Source organism: Budorcas taxicolor, chromosome 16 (genome assembly GCF_023091745.1).
Source record: "Budorcas taxicolor isolate Tak-1 chromosome 16, Takin1.1, whole genome shotgun sequence".
NCBI lineage: Eukaryota > Metazoa > Chordata > Mammalia > Artiodactyla > Bovidae > Budorcas > Budorcas taxicolor.
Window position 1 is genome coordinate 28,338,900 of NC_068925.1, and position 23,802 is coordinate 28,362,701.

A 23,802-nucleotide genomic window follows, 5' to 3' on the forward strand; every position below is an offset into this window, starting at 1 on the left:
AACTCCCTGCTGTCCAACCTACATCACAGCTGATTTGCAAAGCTGATGGACAAATGCAGCCTAACCTGTGATGCAGTCAACACTTGGCATTTAGGATAAGCTAAACAACCAGAAAATTCGGTACTTTAGACCTACTTGTCTAGAAATTGTCAAGAAAATTCAATTGTCAAGACGATCTCCATGATCTCTTATATTATATATACGACATACCAGACTGCGTTTCTCTCTTGATTTGGCTGATATCAAGCCCAATTAAATCTTTTACTCAAATTACATAACTCTTTAAGACCTTCTGGCCTACACTTGATAGCCTTCGTTCTTAATCATCTATGCTGAAGACATGATCCTGATTTGCTTTTTCTTCTGGTGTTCTTGCTCGGGGGTCCTAGAGCACCCTCCTTTTCATGCCCCTCCCTTGGGTATTGTGATACTCTGGTTAGAAGCCTATATTCGGTTGTGAACTTGAAAAAAAAGGAGTATGCCTTACTTACCTGACTTGCTATGATCTATTACTATTTTCATTTTATCAATCACATTTTTAAAAGTAGCAAAAACACTTTTGTAGAGTCAGGTGGAATAGAAAATTTGGAAGGGGAGAAAGTAGGTAACCAAAGCCATCTACACAACCTCAGAAACACTGTGAGCAGTGCTGTAAATCAGCAAGGAGATACAACATGACACAAACTCTTCTGAAGATATCAGCCAGAGACTCGTCGAAAGTGCACAGAGGCAAATGTGAAGGGGCTCCCAACTGACTGAACCTGGGACAATCTGAACATCGTAAAAGATAACACACTAAAACAATAGCAATACCTGAGTTTGATGAGAGTAACTTTATAGTGTAAGAAGCTTGGCAGAACCCTCTTAGAGTGATCAAAGTGAATGGAACAAACCGAAACTGCACCTACCTGACAGGATGCAGTGAGAAGACCATCACGTCACGACATTTATTCCTGCCAAAGATGTACAGGCTGCATTTAATTACGGGGAAACATCAGACAAACTCACATTGAAGGCATTTTACAAAGCAACTGGCCAATAACCTTCGAAAGTGTCAAAAGTTATGACAGGAGCTGTTCTAGACTTTAAGGAAAATAGCAGGATTTCTCTGGTGGTTCAGGGGTTAAGAATCTGCCTGCCAATGTAGGGGACACAGGTTTGATCCCTGGTTTGGGGAAGACCCCACATGCTGCGGGCAACTAGAGCCTGTGCTCTACAGCAAGAGAAGCGGCTGCCACGAGAAGCCCGGGCACAGCAAGGAAGAGCAGCCCCTACTTGCCACAACTGGAGAAAGCCTGCATGCAGCAATGAAGACCCAGTGCAGCCCCCCGCCCCCAAAAGAAAAGCAATGAGTTGCAATAGCTATTTCCAAACTAGATTCCTCCATTATAAAGGACTTTATTGGGACAACTGGAGAAACCTGAATGCGGCTGAGGATTTGGCAGGGAAGCATCACAGCGGACATGGCTGATCTGATGTGGATGGCTGGCTATGTAGGGGACTATTCTGCTGTGCAGGAAACGGAAGTATTTACGGGCGATCAGGCATCAGGTTGGGAAGCACCCTCAGATGGTTTTGGGGGAGAGTTCTTTTTACTGTAACTGCAACTTTTCTGTACAGTCGAGGTTGTTTCAAAATAAGCATTTTATTTTAAAAAGGTGATCTGTTCTTTTCTTTTGACAATTGATTTTTTTTCCCTTAAATAGGAGGTAGGGTGTTTCCATATGAGGTTGTCCAGATGGGAAGAATCTTCAGCTTTGACTTGGCCTCATTAATTTGAGGATAAAACGCTTAGGTGAGACCACATGTGTCAAGTTGAAAGTGGGCAGCTCAGAGCACGTGGGCATCTCTGGCATCTCGAGGCACTGGACTCCCGGAAGGCTCGCTGCTGGAGAAGTCACCGGCTGAGGGACCACTGCAGAGCCTCATACACTGCTCGATCCTGAGAGGAGAGGAGAGGAGAGAACATGGAGCTAGACACTGAAATGAGCTGAACTGTGTTCCCCAAAATTCACATGTTGAAGTCCTCACCTCCAGTACCTCAGAGTGTGACTGGATTTGGAAATGAGGGTCTTAAAGAGATTTAAGTTAAAATGAAGTCATTAGGGTGGGCTTTAGTACATCCAGTGTGATCTGGTGTCCTCCTAAGAAGAGGAGTAAGACACAGACGTGCACAGAGGGAAGACTACATAAAGACTAATGCACAGAAGACCATGTACAGATTAATTAAAAAAAATTCTATATATTTATTTCAGTGATTTTTTTCAAGTACCTCTCTCTTCTTTTTTTTGGTCGCACTATGCAACTTGCAGGATCTTAGGTTTCCTGTCCAGGGATTGAACCTGGGCCCATGGCAGTGAAAACATCATTTTGTAACCCTTGGACCAACTCCTGGCAAGTAGCTCTCAAACAGTGTCAACAGTGAATATAAAACAGGTATTAGTGAAATGCTGAATTAACTCTGAAGTAGGGTAAGAGGGCCTTGGTATTTCAACTCACTGCTAAATAATAAAGGTATAGTAAAGACATTCAATCTTAAGGGAGATCAACCCTGAATATTCACTGGAAGAACTGATGGAATTCCAGACAACTAACTGGAAAAGTCCCTGATGCTGGGTAAGATTCAGGGCAGAAGGAGAAGAGGGCATCAGAGGATGAGATAGCTGGACAGCATCACCAACGTAATGAACATGAACTTGGGCAAACTCTGGAAGATGGTGAGGATCAGGGAGGCCTGGCGTGCTACAGTCTATGGGGTCACAAAGAGTCAAACAGGACTGAACAACAACAAAGACATTTTAAGCATGCTGTGTTTACAGCCAGATTAGTGATTCCCCTTTATTGTAGAAATATCAGAAAATACAGATCACCAGAAAAAATTAAAAAGTAATCCTTCATTTCCAGACATAACTATCATTACTACTTTGGTCCCTCAAGATCTTTTAAATGATTATTTTTTTAGTATTTAAGTTTTTAAATTAGGTAATACATTTACATGGTTCAAAATTCAAATAAGATGAAAGGTCAATTTTCAAACTTCTGTCCTCCAGTCACTCAGTTTCTCTCCCTACAAGCAATCATTATTAGTTTCATAAGGGCCAGTTACAATGCCAAACAAGGAAAGCTGTCTCTCTACCTTAATTGTTGTGCCTTAATTTTTAAAAAGATCTCACAAAGTAATAATCAGCTTGGTCATCTCTTTATTATTTATTCAAAATTCATACTATGCCTATCTCCAAAAGAGAAGTGATAGCTTATGATTCACTAGGGTAGTTTTCAGAAATTAAATATTTGAAAGTTTTAAGGTTTATGACTATCAAAAGTATTAAAGAGAATATACTGGAATCAAGTAGTATCACTGGGACACACACGTAGCCTTCCCGTGGATGTTCTTCAGAGGATAAAAAAAATTATACAGTGTGTGGAACTACTGGTTCAGACATGTTGGTAATAAAATCAGTCACACTGCCTTTGTCACACTGTGCTGATACCTTCTAAGCAACCGTTACTTGCAAACTATTTTCTAAGGAATCTGAGCGATCAGGTTAGTACGTATTCTACATACACATCTATGGTAGTGTTTACAACTCTTTAATTGCTCAAAATGGTTCCTAACCCAGGTCTTCTGCAACTTTGTATCTTCTGAGTCTAGCACAAAGCCTGGCTTGTGTATGGTAGGTACAGGATATATATATGTTTCTGGATGGATGAAAGGATGGGATCTGAGGCAACTCAATACACAGCTAGAGGTAAGAGCAACTCTACTTGGCAAGTTTTTCTCTCTCAATGTGACAGACTTGATCAAGCAAATGGATGAACCATATAATCCTGAGTGTGAAGAAGAAAATCAAAGTGTGCCAGCCAGTGGGTGTGAAAAACACTAAACCAGTGAGTTAATAAAACAGGAGAGTTTCTACGGTGTGGTTTTAAGAGAGGAGGAAGGAAAAAGAACACCTAACTTACGTTTGAGTGAGGTTTCCTTCCTGACAGTTGAACAATGTCATAGTAGGCAGAGGGAAAAGACTACGTATTTGAGATAATACATAGCTGGGGAAACAATTTCAAGGTCTCAACATTTACTGACGTTAACCCAGGCTCAGGTCTCTGGTGAGCAGTTATTACTGAAGAAAACCAAACCAACAAAGTAAGTTCTGCTTTACAAGTCTGTGAAGTGACACATACTGGGCAATGGTTTCATTCAGGGAAGAAAGTAACAGCTGATTAAGAAGAAACTGGCAAAGAGAGTCCAGTCGTCTAAGTTGGCGTATCTGTCATAATGAATCGCCAATCTATTCAGTCTTCTTAGGACACAATAGGATGTGGCCTCTGATGAGAAACTAGGAGCCCGCAGGGATCTTCAGATGGAGCCTAAAAGTTTGGTAGCAATGAAGTAGGAATGAATGAAGAATACAGGCAGAGACTCGGAAGGAATGTCTGCAAACTGTTCACATCTCACCCTCAGCTGGTTATGAGGATTTATTTATTATTTTTTCATTTCATATTCTTTTAAAAATATGGAACGCTTCGCGAATTTGCGTGTCATTCTTGCGCAGGGGCCACGCTAATCTTCTCTGTATCGTTCCAATTTTAGTATATGTGCTGCCGAGGCGAGCACATGGGGATTTATTGGGTCAGATGACAAGTTTCTGCATCTGGCCTCTAAACCAGACCCTACTATCATGTTAGCCAATTGCTGGACACTGAATCCACTTCACACACTGTTGTTTTCCAACCTCAAACTAAAAACCATGCAGCACCAGGGAGCCAACCGCTTCAAGGAAAGAGAAGGCACCAGCTAGCAGGGCAGATTCACCTAGCCTGAGAACAGGCTGCACTTTTCCCAACTATACAGACCAGCTCTGTGGGCTTTCGGACAGAATGTGCACACTGCTCTCCTTTCATTTTTCTTTTTCGACATCTCCCAACCATTTATTTAATGTTTTAACTCACTTCAAAGCAACTGCTATCTCTGTAAGTATGTCTGAAAGGTTAAAATGTAAAATGTAATTAAATGTTCCTTTTGTGTTTAACAAGCCTAGCAGATTTTCTTTTAGTGTAAGACTTAAGTCCGCCTTATCTACAGCTTTTTATCCTGGGGCCTGAAGTCATGATCTTTAGAAAACTATGCCTCCCCTTACATTCCACCTGGCCAGAGTATCTAACTTTCGAGCTAATCATACTGATTAGTTTTGCCATGGGCTCTAACCTGAGCTGGACCAATCACAGGTTCCCTGAAACTCTCCTGTTGGAGCTATCAGGAAATTCTCTTGCTATGGGGGTTAATAAACAAGTAGCCTGTATGTCTGGGCCTGAAGGCAGCCTTTTCCTCCAAGAAATGAAGCAATGAAGTTTCTGGATCCAGCATGCCTGAAGCCAGCAGTGCTCTCAACTTCCTTATATGTGGAATGGATTCCTCTTTATTCCCACTTAGAGAGTTGGGTTTCTGTCATTTACAACTAAAGGAACCTTAATATTAAAAGTAGAAAGAGGTGGCTTACAAATGAGCCGCTCAATCCTACATTCAGAAATGTATCAACAAATGCCACACCTGTCTTTTGGTTTGATTTTTCAAATGGATTCTGTTTGACTATCCAACTCCTCTAATTTCAACTGAATTCTCCTGTATCAGAAGAACGCTTCCCAAAAATAGAGTGGTCATATGATCCAGCAGTCCCACTCCTGGGCACCCTTCTGGAAGAATGAGATAATGCCCATTTGCAGCAACATGCACAGACTGAGATTATCATACTAAGTGAACTAAGTCGGACAAACAGAAAAATACCACATGAAATTACTTATATGTAGAATCTAAAACATGACACAAATGAATTTATTTACAAAACAGACTCACAGACATAGAAAACAAACTTATGGCTACCAAAGGGGAAAGGGACTGGGGAAGAGATAAATTAGGAGTTCATGACTAGCAGATACAAACTACTATATATAAAAGAGTTAGGAAATTCCCCAGAGGTCCAATAGATAGGGCTCCATGCCTTCACTGCCAGGGGCCTGGGGTTCAAAAGGGGAACTAAGATCCCGCGTGCGTCATAGCTCAGCCAAAATAAATAAGCAAACTAGATAAAGAAGACCCTAGTGTATCGCAACAGAGAATTATATTTAATATCTTAAAATAATTAATAATGAAGACAATATGAAAAGTATATATACACACATACATATATAATATACATAAATATATATCTGATTCAAATTTGCTGTACACCAGAAACTAACACAACATTGTAAATCAACTATACTTCAACCAAAAACAATTTTAGGAAGGAAGATGTTCTCTGGTACAGCTGTGGACTATGAAGGATGAGAACCAGAAAGCAGAGACTGAGCGACCCCCGCCCCGTCCAGCCAAAGGTAACATCCACTGGTTTCAAATTTACCAGGAGAGTTTTAGAACAGGTAACAAAATAAAGATTTACTCCTTAATTATCACAGATACAAGAATGAAAATGTGGCCCAATTTAAGGATAGGTCAAGCAAGCAATTTTCAAACTCTGCATGACATCTTTATAGCCAACTCTAATACAATTACTTAATTGTAACTGCAAAATATTACTGTAACTCTTAAATGTAAAACATTAAACATGGAAGCTTTTCAAAATTAGAACAGGCAAATACAAACAAGATGGTTTCATTATTTTAGTCTAGAAAACTGAAGTAATTTTTTTAGAGGTAAAGAAGGTATAAGAGTGACAAATGAAGAGCTATCCCAGGTCAATATATAAAGACCAAATGAACCTCTATATACTAGTAGCCATTAGAGAACAATATTTTAAAAAACATTATAAAAAATAAAAAACTATAAATTACTTTAATCAATTTGATGAAAAGTGTACATCCTGAAAAATCTGCATCCTGAAAATGCACAACATTACTGGGAGAGATCAAATGGCTCTAATAAGTGAATTTTTAAAAAATGAATAAATCTATATAAAAGAAATAAAATGATCTAAATAAATGAACAGATAAACTCAGTATTTTTAATACTTCTGCTTTCCCAACTGATCTACAGATTCAATGCAAATCCATTCAAAATCCCAGAAAGTTTACTTTGCAGAAATTGATAAACTGATTGCAAATTTTATATGGGAAAGCAAAGAGACTAAAATAGATAAAACAATTTTGGGGGAAAAAAAGAACAAATCTGAGTGACTTACACTAGCTGACTTCAAGATTAACATATCTAATCTGTAATAATCAAGGGGACGTCCTCAAAAGTCCAGTGATTAAGAATCTAAATTTCCACTGCAGGGAGCACAGGTTTGATCCCTGCTTAGGGAGCTAAGATCCCACATGCTGTGGCCAGAAAATAAATAAAAATTAAAAACTGATGTAAAATAATCAAGAGAGTAGCAAAAAATATACAGTGGCATAAAATGGATATAAAGATCAGTGGAACAGAAAAAAGAGTGAAGAAATAAATTCATGCATATATGATCAATTGGTTTTCAAAAAAAGGGCATGATAATTCAATGAAAGGAAAATATTTTCAACCAACAGGACCACAGTAACTAGATAGCTGCATGGGAGAAAATAATCATGACTTTTCTATCTAACTTTAAATTAAAAAAAATTAGTTTGTAATGGATCATAGTTCTAAATGTAAAAGATAAAACTATAAAACTACTAGAGAAAAGCAAAGGAGAAAATTTTCATAAACTTAGGATAATCAAGATTTCTTATGACAGAAAAACACAAATTATTTTGAAAAATGGATTTCATACAAATTAAAAACTCCTGTTCTTCAAAAGATGCCTGTAGAAAAAAAAAAAAACAACCAAAACCAAATTAGGACAAAATATCCTCAATACGCACATGTGTATTGCAGCCATAAAAAAGAACAAAATAATGTCATCTGCAGCAACATGGATGAACCTAGAGATTATTATAGTAGGTAAAGTAGGTTAGAAAGAGAAAGACAAATATGATACTGCTTATATGTGGAATCTAAAAAAAATGGTACAAACGAACTTCTATTTATAAAATAGAAATAGAGTCACAGATATAGAAAACAAACTTATAGTTACCAAGGAGGGAAGAGGGAGGGATGGATAAATTTGGAGATTGGTATTGACATAACACATACTATTAAATACAAAATAGATAACTAATAAGGACCTATGGTACAGCACAGAGAACGCTACCCAATACTCTGTAATGACCTATATATATGAGGAAAAAAAATCTAAAAAAAAAAAAGAGTGGAGATATATATACATAACTGATTCATTTTGTTGTATATATCTTGAAACACATTTTAAATTAACTATACTCCAAAATAAATCCTACAGATATTTCAGAAAAAAATGTGTATCTCATAAAAGCCAAGATAAACTAAGAATTTGCACAACTTAATAAGAAAACAACTCAATGTTTTAAGAGCAAAAAGTGAGGACACAAAATAAGATATCCAAATGATCAATAAGCATATGAAAAAATTCTTAGCATTTTAGTCATTAGGAAAACAAATTTAGACCACAACAGGATACTATTTCACATCCAGTAGAATGGCTAAAATTAAAAGACTGAAAATAGTCAAGTGTTGGTGAGAGTGTAGGCCAACTGGAATGCTCACAAAATGCAAAACGGTATTACAGTCACTTGGAAAGAAGGTTGGCGGTTTCCTATGAAGTTAAACATACACTTGCCACAAGATCCAGCAATTCCTCTCCTAGTTATTTACTCAAGAGAAATAAAAACCCATGTTCTTGTTCTCTCCCTCTGACACACTATTATCTGAGGAAGCCAAAAACTGGAAAAAACCCAAGTGCCCACCAGCAGGGGAAAGGGTACACAAACTGCAGTATACTCATATAATGGAAAACTACTCAGCAAGAGAACGGATCAAACTAGTGAAAAACAGCAATGTGGATGAGTCTCTGCAACACTACATTGAGCAAAGGAAGCCAGACAAATGAGTGTATCAATACGATTCTATTTATATAAAGTTCCAAAACAGGTGAAGTTAGAGCATGATGACAGAAGTCAGATTAGGGGTTACCCGGTACCTCATTTGTAAAGGGACTGACGACTAGAAAGGAACACAGGAACTTTCTGAAGTGATGAAAATGTTCTCTATATTGACTGAAGTACCAGTTAAGTTTGCCAAAACTTACAGAACTGTAGGACTTCCCAGATGGCGCCAGGGGTAAAGAACCTGTCTGCCAATGCAGGAGACATAAGAGACGTGGGTTCAATCCCTGGGTCGGGAAGATTCCCTGGAGGAGGGCATGGCAACCCACCCCACTATTCTTGCCTGGAGAATCCCCATGGACAGAGGAGCCTGGTGGGCGACAGTCCACAGGGTTGTACAGAGTCAGATACGACTGAAGCAGGTTAACGCGCACATGCACAGGACTGTATCTGTGCATTACAAAGGTAAATAAAATTTCCATTTAAAAAAAGTAAGGTTACAGGATGAGAGTGACAAATGTGGAGCTATGCCAGTATGTCCTGTTTCTTGAAAAGCCTCAAATAAAAACTCTGATTACAGGTAATAAACATAAGGAAGATTTGTTTTTGAATGACTAAATTTTTGGGCGGGGGGACACTTATATCACTACTTTCTTGTTGATCAGAATGAAAAAAGCCAGTAAGATTAACTGTAAAACTGTTTGATTTTAATTAGTAAGACTATCTTATTCAAAGACAATGAAATAAAAACATTTCCTCTAGTGTACAAAATGCCTGAGAGGTCAAAACAGACTTTCATTTCTCCACATATGGTAAAAGATCCAGGCCAGGTTCAGCAGATTAGACTTGAGCTGAAAAAGAAGCAGCTATATACTTAAAAGACACCATCACCAGCCCAAACTCCTTAACTGATTACTTTAGTTAAAAGTGGTAAGATGGTCAAATAAGAGTATTTACACCAGGACTGGAGGCACTGGAACACAGCAACTCATCTCATATAACTGACCCAGGAATAGAACTCGGGTCTCCTGCATTGCAGGCAGATGATTTACCCACTGAGCTATGAGGGAAGCCCTAAGATATTCAGTTTAACTCAGACATTACTTTGGGTTGGGTACTTCCCTGCAAACTCTTTTGTGTTACAGTAACCTCACTTCACTTAACAGCAAACATTTTAACTTATTACAGACAGAATATCTCAACACAGTAAGAAATAAATACAGTAAAATTGAGCATTTTTTGTAAGGACAAGTCTGAGTGATTTTTAACTCTTCTCTGACCTTACAGTGAAGGTATTTTTACTTTCCTGAAACTATGGGTAAGTGTAAAGGGTGATACAGGTCAACTAATACTTGAATGAGAATGACTAAAAATTCTGAGATTATGAAAACATACATGAGGTTATTTTCTCTCTGTGTTTAGTCTCCAGAAACATTAAAAATTACAGTCTCTCAGCAACACTCTCTCAGAGGCAACCATTTTGCTTTTTGTCATGAATTCATACTTACTACTCTCAATTCTAATTGCTCTTCTACCTTTAAGAGCATTGCTTACCTCTTTTGATATAGATGATTTTACTTTCTTGAAAGCTTCTTCAAAGTGCTTTTGACTTATCTTCAGTTCACCTGTGGAGCAAATGCATGGACATACATAATATTTGGGTATAGTAAGCTAACTGTGATTTATAACTAAATTTCTCTTGAGAGATTTATAAGCATTCAAGGGGAACACTGAGGCAATTAACAACACTGGCTCTATTCTTTTTCAGAGTAATGTTCAAGCCAGATATATTCTGCTCATCAAAGTTATAGACAGTTTTTCATTTTCATTTAATTTACATATGGATGTGAGAGTTGGACTGTGAAGAAGGCTGAGCGCCGAAGAATTGATGCTTTTGAACTGTGGTGTTAGAGAAGACTCTTGAGAGTCCCTTGGACTGCAAGGAGATCCAACCGGTCCATTCTAAAGGAGATCAGCCCTGGGATTTCTTTGGAAGGAATGATGCTAAAGCTGAAACTCCAGTCAGTACTTTGGCCAGCTCATGCGAAGAGATGACTCACTGGAAAAGACTCTGATGCTGGGAGGGATTGGGGGCAGGAGGAGAAGGGGACGACAGAGGATGAGATGACTGGATGGCATCACCGACTCGATGGATGTGAGTCTGAGTGAACTCCGGGAGTTGGTGATGGACAGGGAGGCCTGGCGTGCTGCGATTCATGGGGTTGCAAAGAGTTGGACACGACTGAGTGACTGAACTGAACCATATTTAATTTTCCATAAATGCTTAAGTTATGTCATATATTTTAAAAGCGTAGTCTTTTTCTCCCCCAGCAATCCAAACAGTTTATTATGGGACAAATTATATTAAAAAGTACTCTGTCCATATTTAATTAGAAAAAGAGATGCTTATCCTTAAAAAAGATAAAGGGTTCATACGTTCTGTCACTTTGTGTTCCCCTCAGCTTTACTAAGATACTGTTGGTACATAATAAATTTAAGTTCACTTTATGAAGCACAATGTGACATGATAATCTATTGCAAAATGGTTACCACAGTAAGGTTAGTTAACACCTCCAGCCCCGCATGATCACCTTTTTATTTATTTTTGTGGTGATACTTATTATGATCTACTCTCTGAACAGCTTTCAAGTTCAGCTGACCCTTGAACAATATGAAGGTTAGGAGTGGTGGCTCTCAGTCAAAAATCTACGTATAACTTTAGAGTTGACTCTCTGAATCTGCAGTTCTTTTTCTGTAGATTCAGCGAAGCATGGATCGTGTAGTGCTGTGCTACATATTTATTGAAAAAAATCCACATGTATAAGTGGATCTGCACAGTTCAAACCCAGGTTAACTGTATATAACACACTGCTGATAATTAGCACATGGGATCCTCAGAATTTATTCATCATATAGCAGGAAATTCGTACCCTCTGATCAATATCTCCCCATTTTTCCCACTCTCTAGCTCATCATATTTTAATGTAACACCCAAAGAGAACTATCACTCATTAACAGATAACCCCGTTATCTTTGTATTGTTTAACTTAATGGCAATATTCAGGACTAAGAGTCAGAATTGTTCTCTTTCAAGATAATTCAAATTAATTTAAGAATGGAAAACGGAATTCCATATTATTTAAGAGTACATACACATAATCAGATGTATGGAGTTACATCATAATACATAATATATACAGATCATATGGCAACATTGGACTAGAAGGGTGCTTTGATTCCTTACAAGGTTATGCCAACACACGGTAAGAGAAATCTAGTAACTAAATGTTAATTAAGTAAGGCTTCACTTACAATTATATGACAACGTATGTGATGACGATATATACTTAAAACAGTACTAATATAGAAATTAAGAAAGTGTTATTTACCGAAAAGTAAAATACAATGTGTAGCTGAACATGCCAAATGGAAGCTGAATGGCATTACTGATTTCAGGGTCAGTAAGGTATCAGTGCAAAGTCCCTCAAGGACAGGCAGCTGGAAACGCAAACTGCAGCAAAGCAGGGATGTCAGAATCTGTTTCACATACTTATAAAAAGACATCCCATCAGAGTTATTCGGGGCAGTCAATACATACACAGAGGCCTACTAATTTTTAGTGGCAAACAAACCCAAATGTAGTTATCATATTCAGCTCTCAGGCAGCATACTACCACGTAAGGATTTTTTACATGACATTCTAATTTTGTGAATTATATTCTACCCACTTCCAAGACAAACTTAAAATAGCTACATAAAAGAAGTTCAGATAACTGAATCTTCAAATTAAACAAGCAAAAAACTCAGGGACTTCATGATTAAGATACGTGTGATGATTTTCTGGGTTTGCTGAGGCTGTCTGCAGTGGCGCAGGCACCAATATTGGACAGTATCCAGTCTATGTAACACTACTGCAGGGTACTGCAGCAGTGTCGGGAGTGACAAGAGCAGCCACTTGTATGGGCCTTACTTCTACGGCAGGCTATCCACTGTATGACAACCTAGGTTCTTGTGTGACGGCATCTTATCAGACATGGTCTCAGCATTCCTCGGGCTTCCCTGGTGGCTCAGACAGTGGAGAATCCTCCTGAGATGTGGGAGACCTGGGTTCGATCCCTGAGCTGGGAAGATACCCTGGAGGAGGGCATGGCAACCCGCTCCAGTATTCTTGCCTGGAGAACCCCATGGAGAGAGGGTCCTGGCGGGCTACAGTCCACAGGGTCGCAAAGAGCCAGACACACACAGCAGCACTCCTCATCTACACCAGCACAGAAGCACTCTTAGGGCAATCCAGCCAGCCACAACAAGTACAGCAGCTTACTGACCTCCTGGAGAACAACCCATCAGGAAAGCATGGGATTAGGCAAAGTAAGCTTTAAGGAAGGAGTAGATCTCAATGGATGAGCTGTTAACAAGATATTTGGAAAAACAAGATTTTGAATAAATGCTATGAGAAATTCAAGACGTGAAGACTCTGACCGAACTAGAGACTTTCATGCTTAAGCATGGAGAAAATGTTAGGAGCTGAAGTAGACAGACTTCTGAAGTCCGACATGCAGATCTGGAGATACTATAGACTTGATGGGATGAATCAATCTCCTTGTAGGGAGCCTCTGAAACAAGTTTGCCAAGGCTATTTTCCCACAATGAAGAAGTCCACGCTATTCAGAAGCCTTTTCCTTTTTTTTTAAAGATGGAGGCAATATTTATTTAAAGGGCAATTCAACAGTTCACAGAACTAAAGCAACCTTTTTACTTCTAAGAGACATGTTACAAGTTCGAACAATCTTCACATTGGTAAAAACACTGGCATCTGTAAGATTATGATTTTTAATTTTGTTGCCTGTGAAGATTTCCTTCCATCAAACCTGTTAATCTTGAACATTCTGGCTAAATATAGCTTTGTGGTTTTTAAAAGTCACTCCATTTCAAAGTCTGTCTTTTCTTATACAAAGGTAGAAGTTATTTCAACATACCTTGTATTTTTGCCCTGAGCACTAAGAGGAATACTCTGCTAACCTAGTTACCCATAAATGTTCACTCCAGAAAGGGCTTGGTTACCGAATTGAAGGAAGATATTTCAGTACACTCTTTTTTTTAGGTCATGCTAGTTGCCATTTTGTAAAATTTCTTTTTTCTCCTTTGCTTTTTTCCTTATTTAGCTCAATTTTTCTAATGGTAGGAAATATAAAATAGCCCTAGATGGCTCCATGGGCCAGTGTGGCGACTGGTTTTTGTTTTTCACTAGGAGATAAAAAGAATCCGCCTGCCAATGCAGGGGATCCAAGGGATGCAGGTTCAATCTCTGGGTTGGAAAGAGCCCTTGGAGGAGGAAATGGCAACCCACTCCAGTATTTTTAACTGGAAAATTCCATGGACAGATTCAAGGGGTTACAAAGAATCAGGCACAACTAAGTCACTGAGCATACAGCATACAATGCCTTTATAAGCATTTTAACATTCTGTAGAGTGGAGAGAAATACAATTTTACAGACAGGACAACATGTTTGCTTTTATTTTAAAAGAAGCATTACTTATGAAAATCTGAACTGTGGGATGTTTTTTTATTTGAGAGAAGTAAACCTCATTTGCAGAAACTTGTGGCCATGATTCTGTAAAGTATCACAGTCAACAGTGTGTCTTTAACAAGTTTCTTGTAGTTACAAATAGGCAGTTAGCATACTGTGTGATTATAACATTATGTAAGCAGCTTTCTAATGATCATAAGGTATCAAGGTGAAAAAACATGTAATTCAGCAACTGAAAACTTAGTGCGATGCTAAAGATGAAACTCCAATACTCTGGCTACCTCATGAGAAGAGTTGACTCACTGGAGAAGACTCTGATGCTGGGAGGGATTGGGGGCAGGAGGAGAAGGGGACGACAGGGGATGAGATGGCTGGATGGCATCACAGACTCGATGGATGTGAGTCTGAGTGAACTCCGGGAGTTGGTGATGGACAGAGAGGCCTGGCGTGCTGCGATTCATGGGGTCGCAAAGAGTTGGACAGAACTGAGTGACTGAACTGAATTGAACAGGTGTGTCTTCATTGATCAAAACAATTCATATACACTTTAAATTGTCCAGGTACCAGTAAGCATTGTCTGATCAGTCTGGGAGCCTCTATATACGCATTTAAGTTTATTGGCGAACACACTCCAGTACTCTTGCCTGGAAAATCCCATGGACGGAGGAGCCTGGTTGGCTGCAGTCCATGGGGTGGCAAAGAGTCAGACACGACTGAGCAACTTCACTTTCACTTTTCACTTTCATGCATTGGAAAAGGAAATAGCAACCCCCTCCAGTGTTCTTGCCTGGAGAATCCCAAGGACGGTGGAACCTGGTGGGCTGCCATCTATGGGGTCGCGCAGAGTCGGACACGACTGAAGCGACTTAGCAGCAGCAGCAGCAGCAGCATCCCTCAACTTGGTTTTATGGAAAAGAGAACAGCTTTGTTTCTATTATACTGTATTCCATCTGTCTGATTTCTATGGCAGGTTAGACTTTCCTGGTCCTGTAGGGTACATTTGGCCTCAGTAAATGTCTGTGTACATAAGAGTGGTTCACTTCTTAGTCTGGAGCATTTTCCCCCCTTATAAATGTTTGTTAAACATAAACAAAGGGGGTGGGGGAAGGAGAGGATGGGACAAATGGAAAGAGTAACACAGAAACACATATACTACCATATGTAAAATAAGTAGCCAGTGGGAATTTGCTGTATGACTGAGGGAACTCAAACCAAGGCTCTGTGACACCTGGAGGGGTGGGATAGGTTAGGAGGTAGGAAGAAGGCTCAAGAGAGAAGGGATATATGTATACTGATGGCTGATTCATGATGATGTATGCTAGAAATCAACACAATATTATAAAGCAATTATCCTTCAATTAAAAATAAATCAATTTTTAAAAAGTAAAGCCTAAATAATTAAAAATTTTTTAAAAAAGGAGATATGTGTGTTGATAAATCTAAGCTAAGCATATGCTACTGTAACTGTAAAGAAAAGTTAGCTCCAAGATTCCTGGTAGCCAAAGAAAAAAGGGAAAAGAATAAATGAAATAAACACAAATAAAAGAAACATCTTCTGGGAAATCTAATGAAAAAAAGGAGATCAACACAGGTTTAACTTGAGATGAAAGTACAGGTTTTGAGGAAAAGGTAGGTCTTTCTGAAGAAAGTATTCGACAGTACTAAATGTATATGTTCAAAGATGGCCACACACTGCAACTGATCAAACAATTCTCCCAGGAACCAAGCAAAGCAGAGGCTATTTCTCTACTTGACAGTCAGACTGCAGGTCACAAATAAAGCATTTTCATCTACACACACCCAAATGGTATTCTCAAACACACTGTCAAATGCGAAGAACAGTGCAAAGCTGTTGAGATGTCCCCAAAGAAAGTGTAAGTATAGGGAAAGTCATTTCCATTTTCATTTCTTATGTGTTTTCTAAGCTCTTCAGGTTAGGTTACATTTTAACAGTAGGTATTGCCCTAACAAACGAATGAGGAGGTTTTCCAGGACTGATAAACAGACCAAACTCATGATGAAAACAGTATATGTATGATGATAAGCAAAGACAGAACACATTGTATAAGGCACCAAGTAACTGGTATTATAATAGTTGTCAGCTACAGAGGTTATATAATATTCCAGAACAGCTGCTTTTAAAGGTCTCATCAGAAAAATGTCAGTTTTAATATCACAGATGATAGATGCTAGAAAATGGTCATTTTCCAGGTTAACAGCAGCATTAGGTACCCAGAGTGATAACTAACCAGGACTGAGAGATTCTGGAGAGAACTGTACCTTTTTCACTTCCACTCTTCTGTCTCGCCATTTCCTGCTTCAAGGCACAGATAGAAGCCTCCCGTACCAAAGCAGAGAGATCTGCACCCCTGAAATAAGAGAAGAGCTCTTCACTCATTCATTCTTAAGATACTGTGCAGAAGCTCAGAAAAAGTCTGAAAGCAATTTCCTTTTTTCTTTAACTGTATTTTTTGAAAGTATTGAATTTGTGATAACATTGCTTGTTTTATGTTTTGGTTTTTTGACCAAGAAGCCTGTGGGATGTTGGCTCCTCGATCAGGGATCGAATCTGTGTCCCCTGCACTGGAAGGCAAAGTCTGGACTGGATCACTAGGGAAGTCCTGTAATTTTCAAGGCACATATTAAACACTTGGGAAAGAAACTGACCAATAAAGGTGGGATAAACCAATCGTCGTCACTAGGAAAGAGCTTTTAGTTCTTACTCAAAATACTTCTAAGTTTTAGAAGGAAGGAAATTATGAAGGAAACATGCAGTGAGTCAAATATTCTCACGCTAATCACTATAGATAGTAATGTTAATATAAAAAGTCTAAAACAGAAGAAAGCAACTTACACATTATTTACTGTAAAATTTTATTCACAAGGCTCATGTTAAAGTACAAACTGGCCCATTACAAGTATATACCATTAGTATATTTCCTAAAGTCTAAACTAAGCTTATATAAAAAGTCATTCATGACCCCTAGTTCAAAAGAGGAAAATACAGAGTAAAGAGTTTGATGCACTTGATTCAAGCTCAAGCTGAATTGACACATCATAAATTACTTAAAATATGACAACAACTAACAAGCCTTCATTTAATTGGTCTGTGTAATAATATGCTGAACCATATGGTTCTTGCATGGTTCTTGCGTTCAATGAAAGATGTTGGGGTTGACTGGTGTTTCAATACATTACGTCTTTAACAGGATTCTTAGAGATTCTTTGAGAAAGAGTTTCAACTGGGAGATAAAAACCTCATCTTAAAAAAAAAAATCCTCATCTCTAGACAAACTAATTTAATATATAATGCTGATAATCCACATACCTAAGATTATTAAATTTAGTTTAAGTTATTAACTGAACTCAATGTTTCTGCTGGTTAGGTGTCAGGTTTGCAATATTATTTAACAATCATACACATGCTGTTGCTGCTACTGCTGCTGTGGCTTCAGTCGTGTCCGACTCTGTGTGACCCCATAGACGGCAGCCCACCAGGCTCCCCCATCCCTGGGATTCTCCAGGCAAGAACACTGGAGTGGGTACATACATGCTAGGGTATTCATTTCTTTGTGAAAAGCGTGAAAGTGTTAGTCACTCAGCTGTGTCCAACTCTATGTGACACCATGGATTGTAGCCCACCAGGCTCCTCTGTCCATAAAATTCTTCAGACAAGAATACCAGAGTGGGTTGCCATTCCCTTCTCCAGGGCATCTTTCCCATCCAGGGCTCGAACCCAGGTCTCCTGCATTCACAGAGATTCTTTACTGTCTGAGACATCAGGGAAACCCTATATGTTAAATCAACACTGGTGCAGAGACACCATTAACTAATGGAACAAGGAGCTGAAGGCTGCAGTATTATACAGTCCCTGTGATGACAGTGGTATTAAAACCCAAAACATATACCATTCAAGTTTAACCCTGACCCATTTAATAAATGACCTCCTATGTGGTATAATCCACAAGATTGGCCCAGGGTCAGTTCTGCATCAAAACTGCCTCTGTCATCAACTGAAAATCTTTTCAGATTTTTGCACTCAAATACATAAACTACTCACTTAAGTCCTATTTTCTTTAGCAGTAAGTTCATTAACTACAGACTGGCAGGCATTTGATTCCCAGTGAGGGAAAAAGGTACATTCTCCTTAAAGGTAATGCAGGGCTTTTACACAGGCCCTTCAACACCATGGCCTGGGACTGACCATTTCCCCTCCACTGAGACAGTCACCGCTTTCTTAAGTGAGACAAGAGTCCCGACTGGAGTGCACAAATCTCTCAGGAGCACTGGGGTTGCGGTAGCAGAACAAAGATCAAGACTCAGATCCCTAAGATGTTTATGTATGAAAAAACTGAAATGAGACCTTGGATCCTGGCCACTCTCCCTAAAAGTGAGTAGCAGGGTTTCAAGTATAATCATCTCATGAGACAGTTTTTTGAAATTCTTCAACCAGAGCTGGAAAGAACTGTGTGCCTGTATCAGTTCCAGTAGCTATGTTCTTCGGATATAAATTCACACTGTGAACAACAGGCTCTAGAAGACCTCGAAGATTAAAACACCACCTTCCTTGACTGACTTAGCTTCAGAAAGCACATTTATTTGGCCTTGAGCTACAAGAATATCATGAACACCAAGTATATTATGGACAATCAACAGGGCTTTAAAAATAAGCCAGAGGAGAACTCCCTGGTGGTCTAGTGGTTAAAACTCCATGTTTCGACGGCAGGGAGCATGGGTTCAATCCCTGCTTGGGAAGTAAGATCCCACATGTTTTGAGGTTCACCACCTCATTAAAAAAAAACACCAAAAACCAAAAACGAAAGGAGAGATGTGTGCTGTTAAATGTGGATTTCATTTTCTTCCCTGTGAGCCAAAATTGGGAAAGTTAATATAACAAACTTTTATGATAATGAAGAAAACAACAAAAACTCATAACCATCACAAACTATGAAAGTAGAAATATCTGATCTCCCGTTTTCATATAGATTGTGTGGATATTAATAGATGCGCTATGAAAAATGCATTCTGAGGCTTAAAAAACTTGCAGATTATTTTCTTTTAAATGCTGAAGCACCTAGATAATTTGGCAGCTGGTAATGAGATGTCTCCTGTAATATTCTGGAAGGACAGAGAGACAAGCTGTGAAGGGCAGTGATGGTGGTCAGGGTGGCTGAACACCAGCAGTTGACATATGAGAGGACTCCCCTATTCCTGAGAACTTCTCAGAGCCTCAAAATGGGTGGTCCTGCCTCTAAGAAGGAGGAAGAGCCAGACCCTGGAAGCTTTCCTGCACTCCTAACCTAATCCTCCTGCTATCACTCTCCCTCATTTTACACACGAGGAAATGGGGCCTCAGAGAGTTAAGTGATCTGAGACTGACATACTTACGTATAACAATCACAGCGAAGGTCACCAGCAATTGCTTCCAAGTTTACATCTGCATCCAGGGGGGGTTTTGTACCATTCTGAGTGGGAGAGAAACAGCCACTTTAGTCAAGACTTTAAAGATCAGTATTTCCCCAAATAATAGGTTCTAAACAGATAAGTAACGGCTGCTTGACTGAATGAATACAACTGACTCCCAGACTAGCGTTACAGATTTTTTACAGATTTTGGGAAAGCCAAAGGTAAACAATTTTTGCTGGTGAAGCATGACACATGTGCAAGCAAGACCGCCAAAAACAAAACACCGAGAACAAAGCTCACCACCCCCAACCTTTCCAAAGGTGAAGAATCACACTTCCTTTGCCTGACTGAATATGGCAAATATACAAGCAGTAATTAGCTTTGATGTGTATATGTTAGCTTAGTTTTAGCGTGAGGTTGGCTCGGAAGGGAGAAGTAACATTGACTGTGGCCAGGAGAGAACAATCAGCAAACGGCTCTACAACAAAAGCCTAAAGCCCTCTGTGCTCAATGTCTTCTTTTCCAACCCTTTACCTAAAACTTAACCCTCACTCGGATGCCAACTCCCCTCCAGCTCATACCAAGAGAGGCTAGAAAGGACAAGTATCACAACAGTCTCAAAATTTCAACAACATTTAACATGGTACTTTGCATGCACACAGTACATATTTACTAACATTTTTAGTGACTTACACTGAAGAGGCAAATAAAACAGATTTCAGTGACAAAGTTGATGATGTTAGATGTAGGCTTATATGTGCTTTATTATTCTGATTTATTCTGATTCATAACTTATATCTACACTGCATATTGTCTTTCCTTTGTAGCAAATATTACATGGACACAGTTTAAGAAGAAATATATATATAGGAAAACAGCAAATAAACATATGTCGTTAAGGCTCAAGTGTAAATATTAGCTCAGCAGGTGCTCCCAGCAGAGGGTCAGACGACCCGGCACCTTGAGCCATCACCTTCCTGTAGCACATGCTCAGCGGGTGTCTCTGAAGCTGGGCATGTTTAAGAATTTCACAAACTGTACATATGCTAGCTGCTATTATACGATAAAACGCAAATGTTCATCTATCACAGATTCAAGAAACAGTTATGTTTCCCATTCAATCCACTCTGACCTTGAAATAAACCTGGGAAAATAAACTTTCTGGGTGATCTCAGCAGACAATTTTGGTGCTTTTTTCCCTTCTCTCTCTGGTTGTATGTAAAACTAGACAGACTAAGTGACCCCTACGGTTCCTTTTAATATCAATGTTTTCAATTTTGTCAGGGGGCAGAGGTGGGCAGGGATTCAAGGAGGCAGGATCTAGGTTCCCAGATGAGGCATTGGGCCCAAGTCTACGGTAGCACCAAGTTCTTACCAATGGGCCACGAGGGAATCCCCCCAAAAAACCCAGGATCTTATTACCAGATAAATAGAGATAATTTGGTGCTATATTTAAGAGAGGGGGGAAGTCTCGTTTTTAAATAGTGATGATGAACATGTAATAAGGATTTATTATGATGGAGAAAAATGTTTGGACTTTCCAAGCTATGTCTGCAGTGGGAAAGCCTGAGAACACTGCCTTGCTGAGTCCCAGTCCACTGGAGGAGGAGGCACGGGGTGGGACGAGAGGCTTCCTCATTATGCCTGAGCCCTTCTGAGTCTCTTTAATGTTCCTGAGAAACTATCAACCTGACCCTGACTGTCACCCAGCATATGGACGTTCCCTATGCTGCTAGAGAATTTTCCTTCACACTATCTACTGTCCTGTTTTGATCAAAAACTCAATCATAAGAAATCAGTTCATGGAGGACTACCTGAGGATAATTCTTTTATACTTCTCAATATTTAAATTCTGTTCTTGGGTCAAGCTGGACTTTCACAGAGGTCCACACATCTCAGAATGCATGTCTTTGCCCTTTTATCAAGTTGCTTTTAACGAACCCGTTTTTAGTCATGTCCTCAGCTTACCCCAGGACAACCACCAGCTTCAGTACTGAAAAGCTCATATTGTGTTTATTGTGTTATTATTGTGCTATTATTTGACAGGGATATTATCAAAAACATCTATCACATCTGAGTGCTTGCTTTATGACAACCTAGAGAAGAAACTTTTCTCACAACTACATACTGGGAGCAACTGCCAACTTCCTATATTCAGGGCACTCTTTTAAATATTTTGAGAAAGCCCAATATATACAGGAACACAATAAACAAATGCTTATCTAAAAGCAATATTTTAGAAAAATTAACTCCGAATATATTATCAATTGGAAAAAAGTAACAAACTGTTCTTTCTGGGGATGTGTGTGGTGTGGTCAACATAAGATACTTCCAAAAGTTTCAACAGCAACATTACTTTCCAATGAGTAGAAATGTGGGCTGAGGAATCTTGGGATCATTAAAATCTAATTATTCCTATCTGAAATGTGGAAATGTTTCTGACCTTCAGTAAGAAGTAAAATGAAAGGTCAATTCTATTTACTGTCAAGTGGGAGCAATTAGAACAATTTTAAGTGGAATATTCAGTTCAGTTGCTCAGTTGTGTCCAACTCTTTGTGACCGCATGAACTGCAGCACACCAGGCCTCCCTGTCCATCACCAACTCCTGGAGTTCACTCAAATTAGTAAGCATATAAAACCAAATATATAAATACTACAGAGACTCATTTATTAAAATGATACTTACATGTGTATGAAAATATTTAGAACTTTTTACACTGGTCTTCTTCACTACTGATTTTATCACCTCTTGAAAGTGTGAAAGTGCTAGATGCTCAGTTGTGTCCGACTCTGCAACCTTGTGGACTCTACAGCCCACCAGGCTCCTCTGTCCATGGGATTTCCCAAGTACTCTTGAGTGGGTTGCCATTCCCTTCTCCTCCCAACCCAAGGGTCAAATCCAGGTCTCCTGCATTGCAGGCAAATTCCTTTACCGTCTGAGCTACCAGGGAAGCCCCTCTTAATAAAGCTCTAATGGATGTCTCAATAATTTCATGACTAGAGAAAGCTGAGTCAAAGGAACTGTTAGAGAAAAATAGTCTCTTAAGAATCTGACTTTTGCGACCCCCCCATGGGGTCTTCGCCAAGCATACTGGAGTGAGTTGCCATCTCCTTCTCCAGGGTATGTTCCCAACCCAGGGAATGAACTTGGGTCTCCTGCATTGCAGGTGACCTGAGCCACCAGGGAAGCTGACAGAGTAATCAAATTCATAGAGACAGAAAGTAGGTGGTTGCTAAGGGGTTGGGGGAGGGTGGAATGGGGAGTTTAATGGGGATAGATTTTTAGGCTGCAAAATGAGGAGTTTTAGAGATGGACTCTTCAACTATACTTCAATAAAATAAAAAAGAAAAAGAAACACACATCTCTGTATCTTGTTGCTGAGAGATAGTTAGTTCATCAGTAAAGTGGAAATAATATTCATTTGAATATTTAAATATTAGAGTTCAAAAAGCAGTTGTAAGGATTAAGCATATTCATATATGCAAAGTACCTACAACAGAGTGTTTAATAAGTATCACTTATCATTCTATCAGATATTTTTATCTTAGCTCATGAAAATTTAACAGTTATACTTCTAGGTGAGATGTTTTATATGTCTTAGTCTTCTGGAGCCCATTTTAAAAACACTGAGAATCTTGGGTCTTTCAGTAGGATTTTTATCACCATTTTAAAGACTGCATATTATTATCTCAAAGCATTTGGCAGACATCAAATAACCTTTCTGGCTTTCTGAGAAAAGGGTAAGTTTTAATAACACTTATAGGGAAGAAATGGAAATTATGAAAGAAAAGAATTCCACTTGTACAAGGGGGTTTTTAGTGATAAGCCTCTCATTATCACATGATTACCAGAATCACCAAATACAAAGTATAAAAAAAGCAGTAGGTCATTGCTCACTTTTCTCTTAAGAAACTTAGGCTCCAAGAGATACTGAAA

At 39.0% G+C, this 23,802-nt stretch overlaps 1 protein-coding gene and 1 non-coding gene across 3 annotated transcripts in view; both read right to left on the minus strand.

Moving 5' to 3' along the window:
- Nucleotides 1-1,441: 1,441 nt before the first annotated feature.
- NVL (nuclear VCP like) overlaps nucleotides 1,442-23,802 on the minus strand; it is an 84,037-nt gene continuing 61,676 nt past the window's right edge. For both annotated transcript variants that reach the window (XM_052653536.1, XM_052653537.1), the window contains exons 20-23: nucleotides 19,848-19,924; nucleotides 16,740-16,828; nucleotides 10,486-10,556; nucleotides 1,442-1,942 (exon numbers count right to left, since the gene is read on the minus strand). In XM_052653536.1, coding sequence (XP_052509496.1) covers nucleotides 1,898-1,942; nucleotides 10,486-10,556; nucleotides 16,740-16,828; nucleotides 19,848-19,924 — 282 coding nt within the window. In that variant the 3' untranslated portion in view covers nucleotides 1,442-1,897. The remainder of the gene's footprint in view (nucleotides 1,943-10,485; nucleotides 10,557-16,739; nucleotides 16,829-19,847; nucleotides 19,925-23,802) is intronic.
- On the minus strand, nucleotides 4,509-4,615 carry LOC128061917 (U6 spliceosomal RNA). Its single transcript, XR_008200768.1, has one exon. It is a non-coding gene; the product is annotated as a U6 spliceosomal RNA (small nuclear RNA).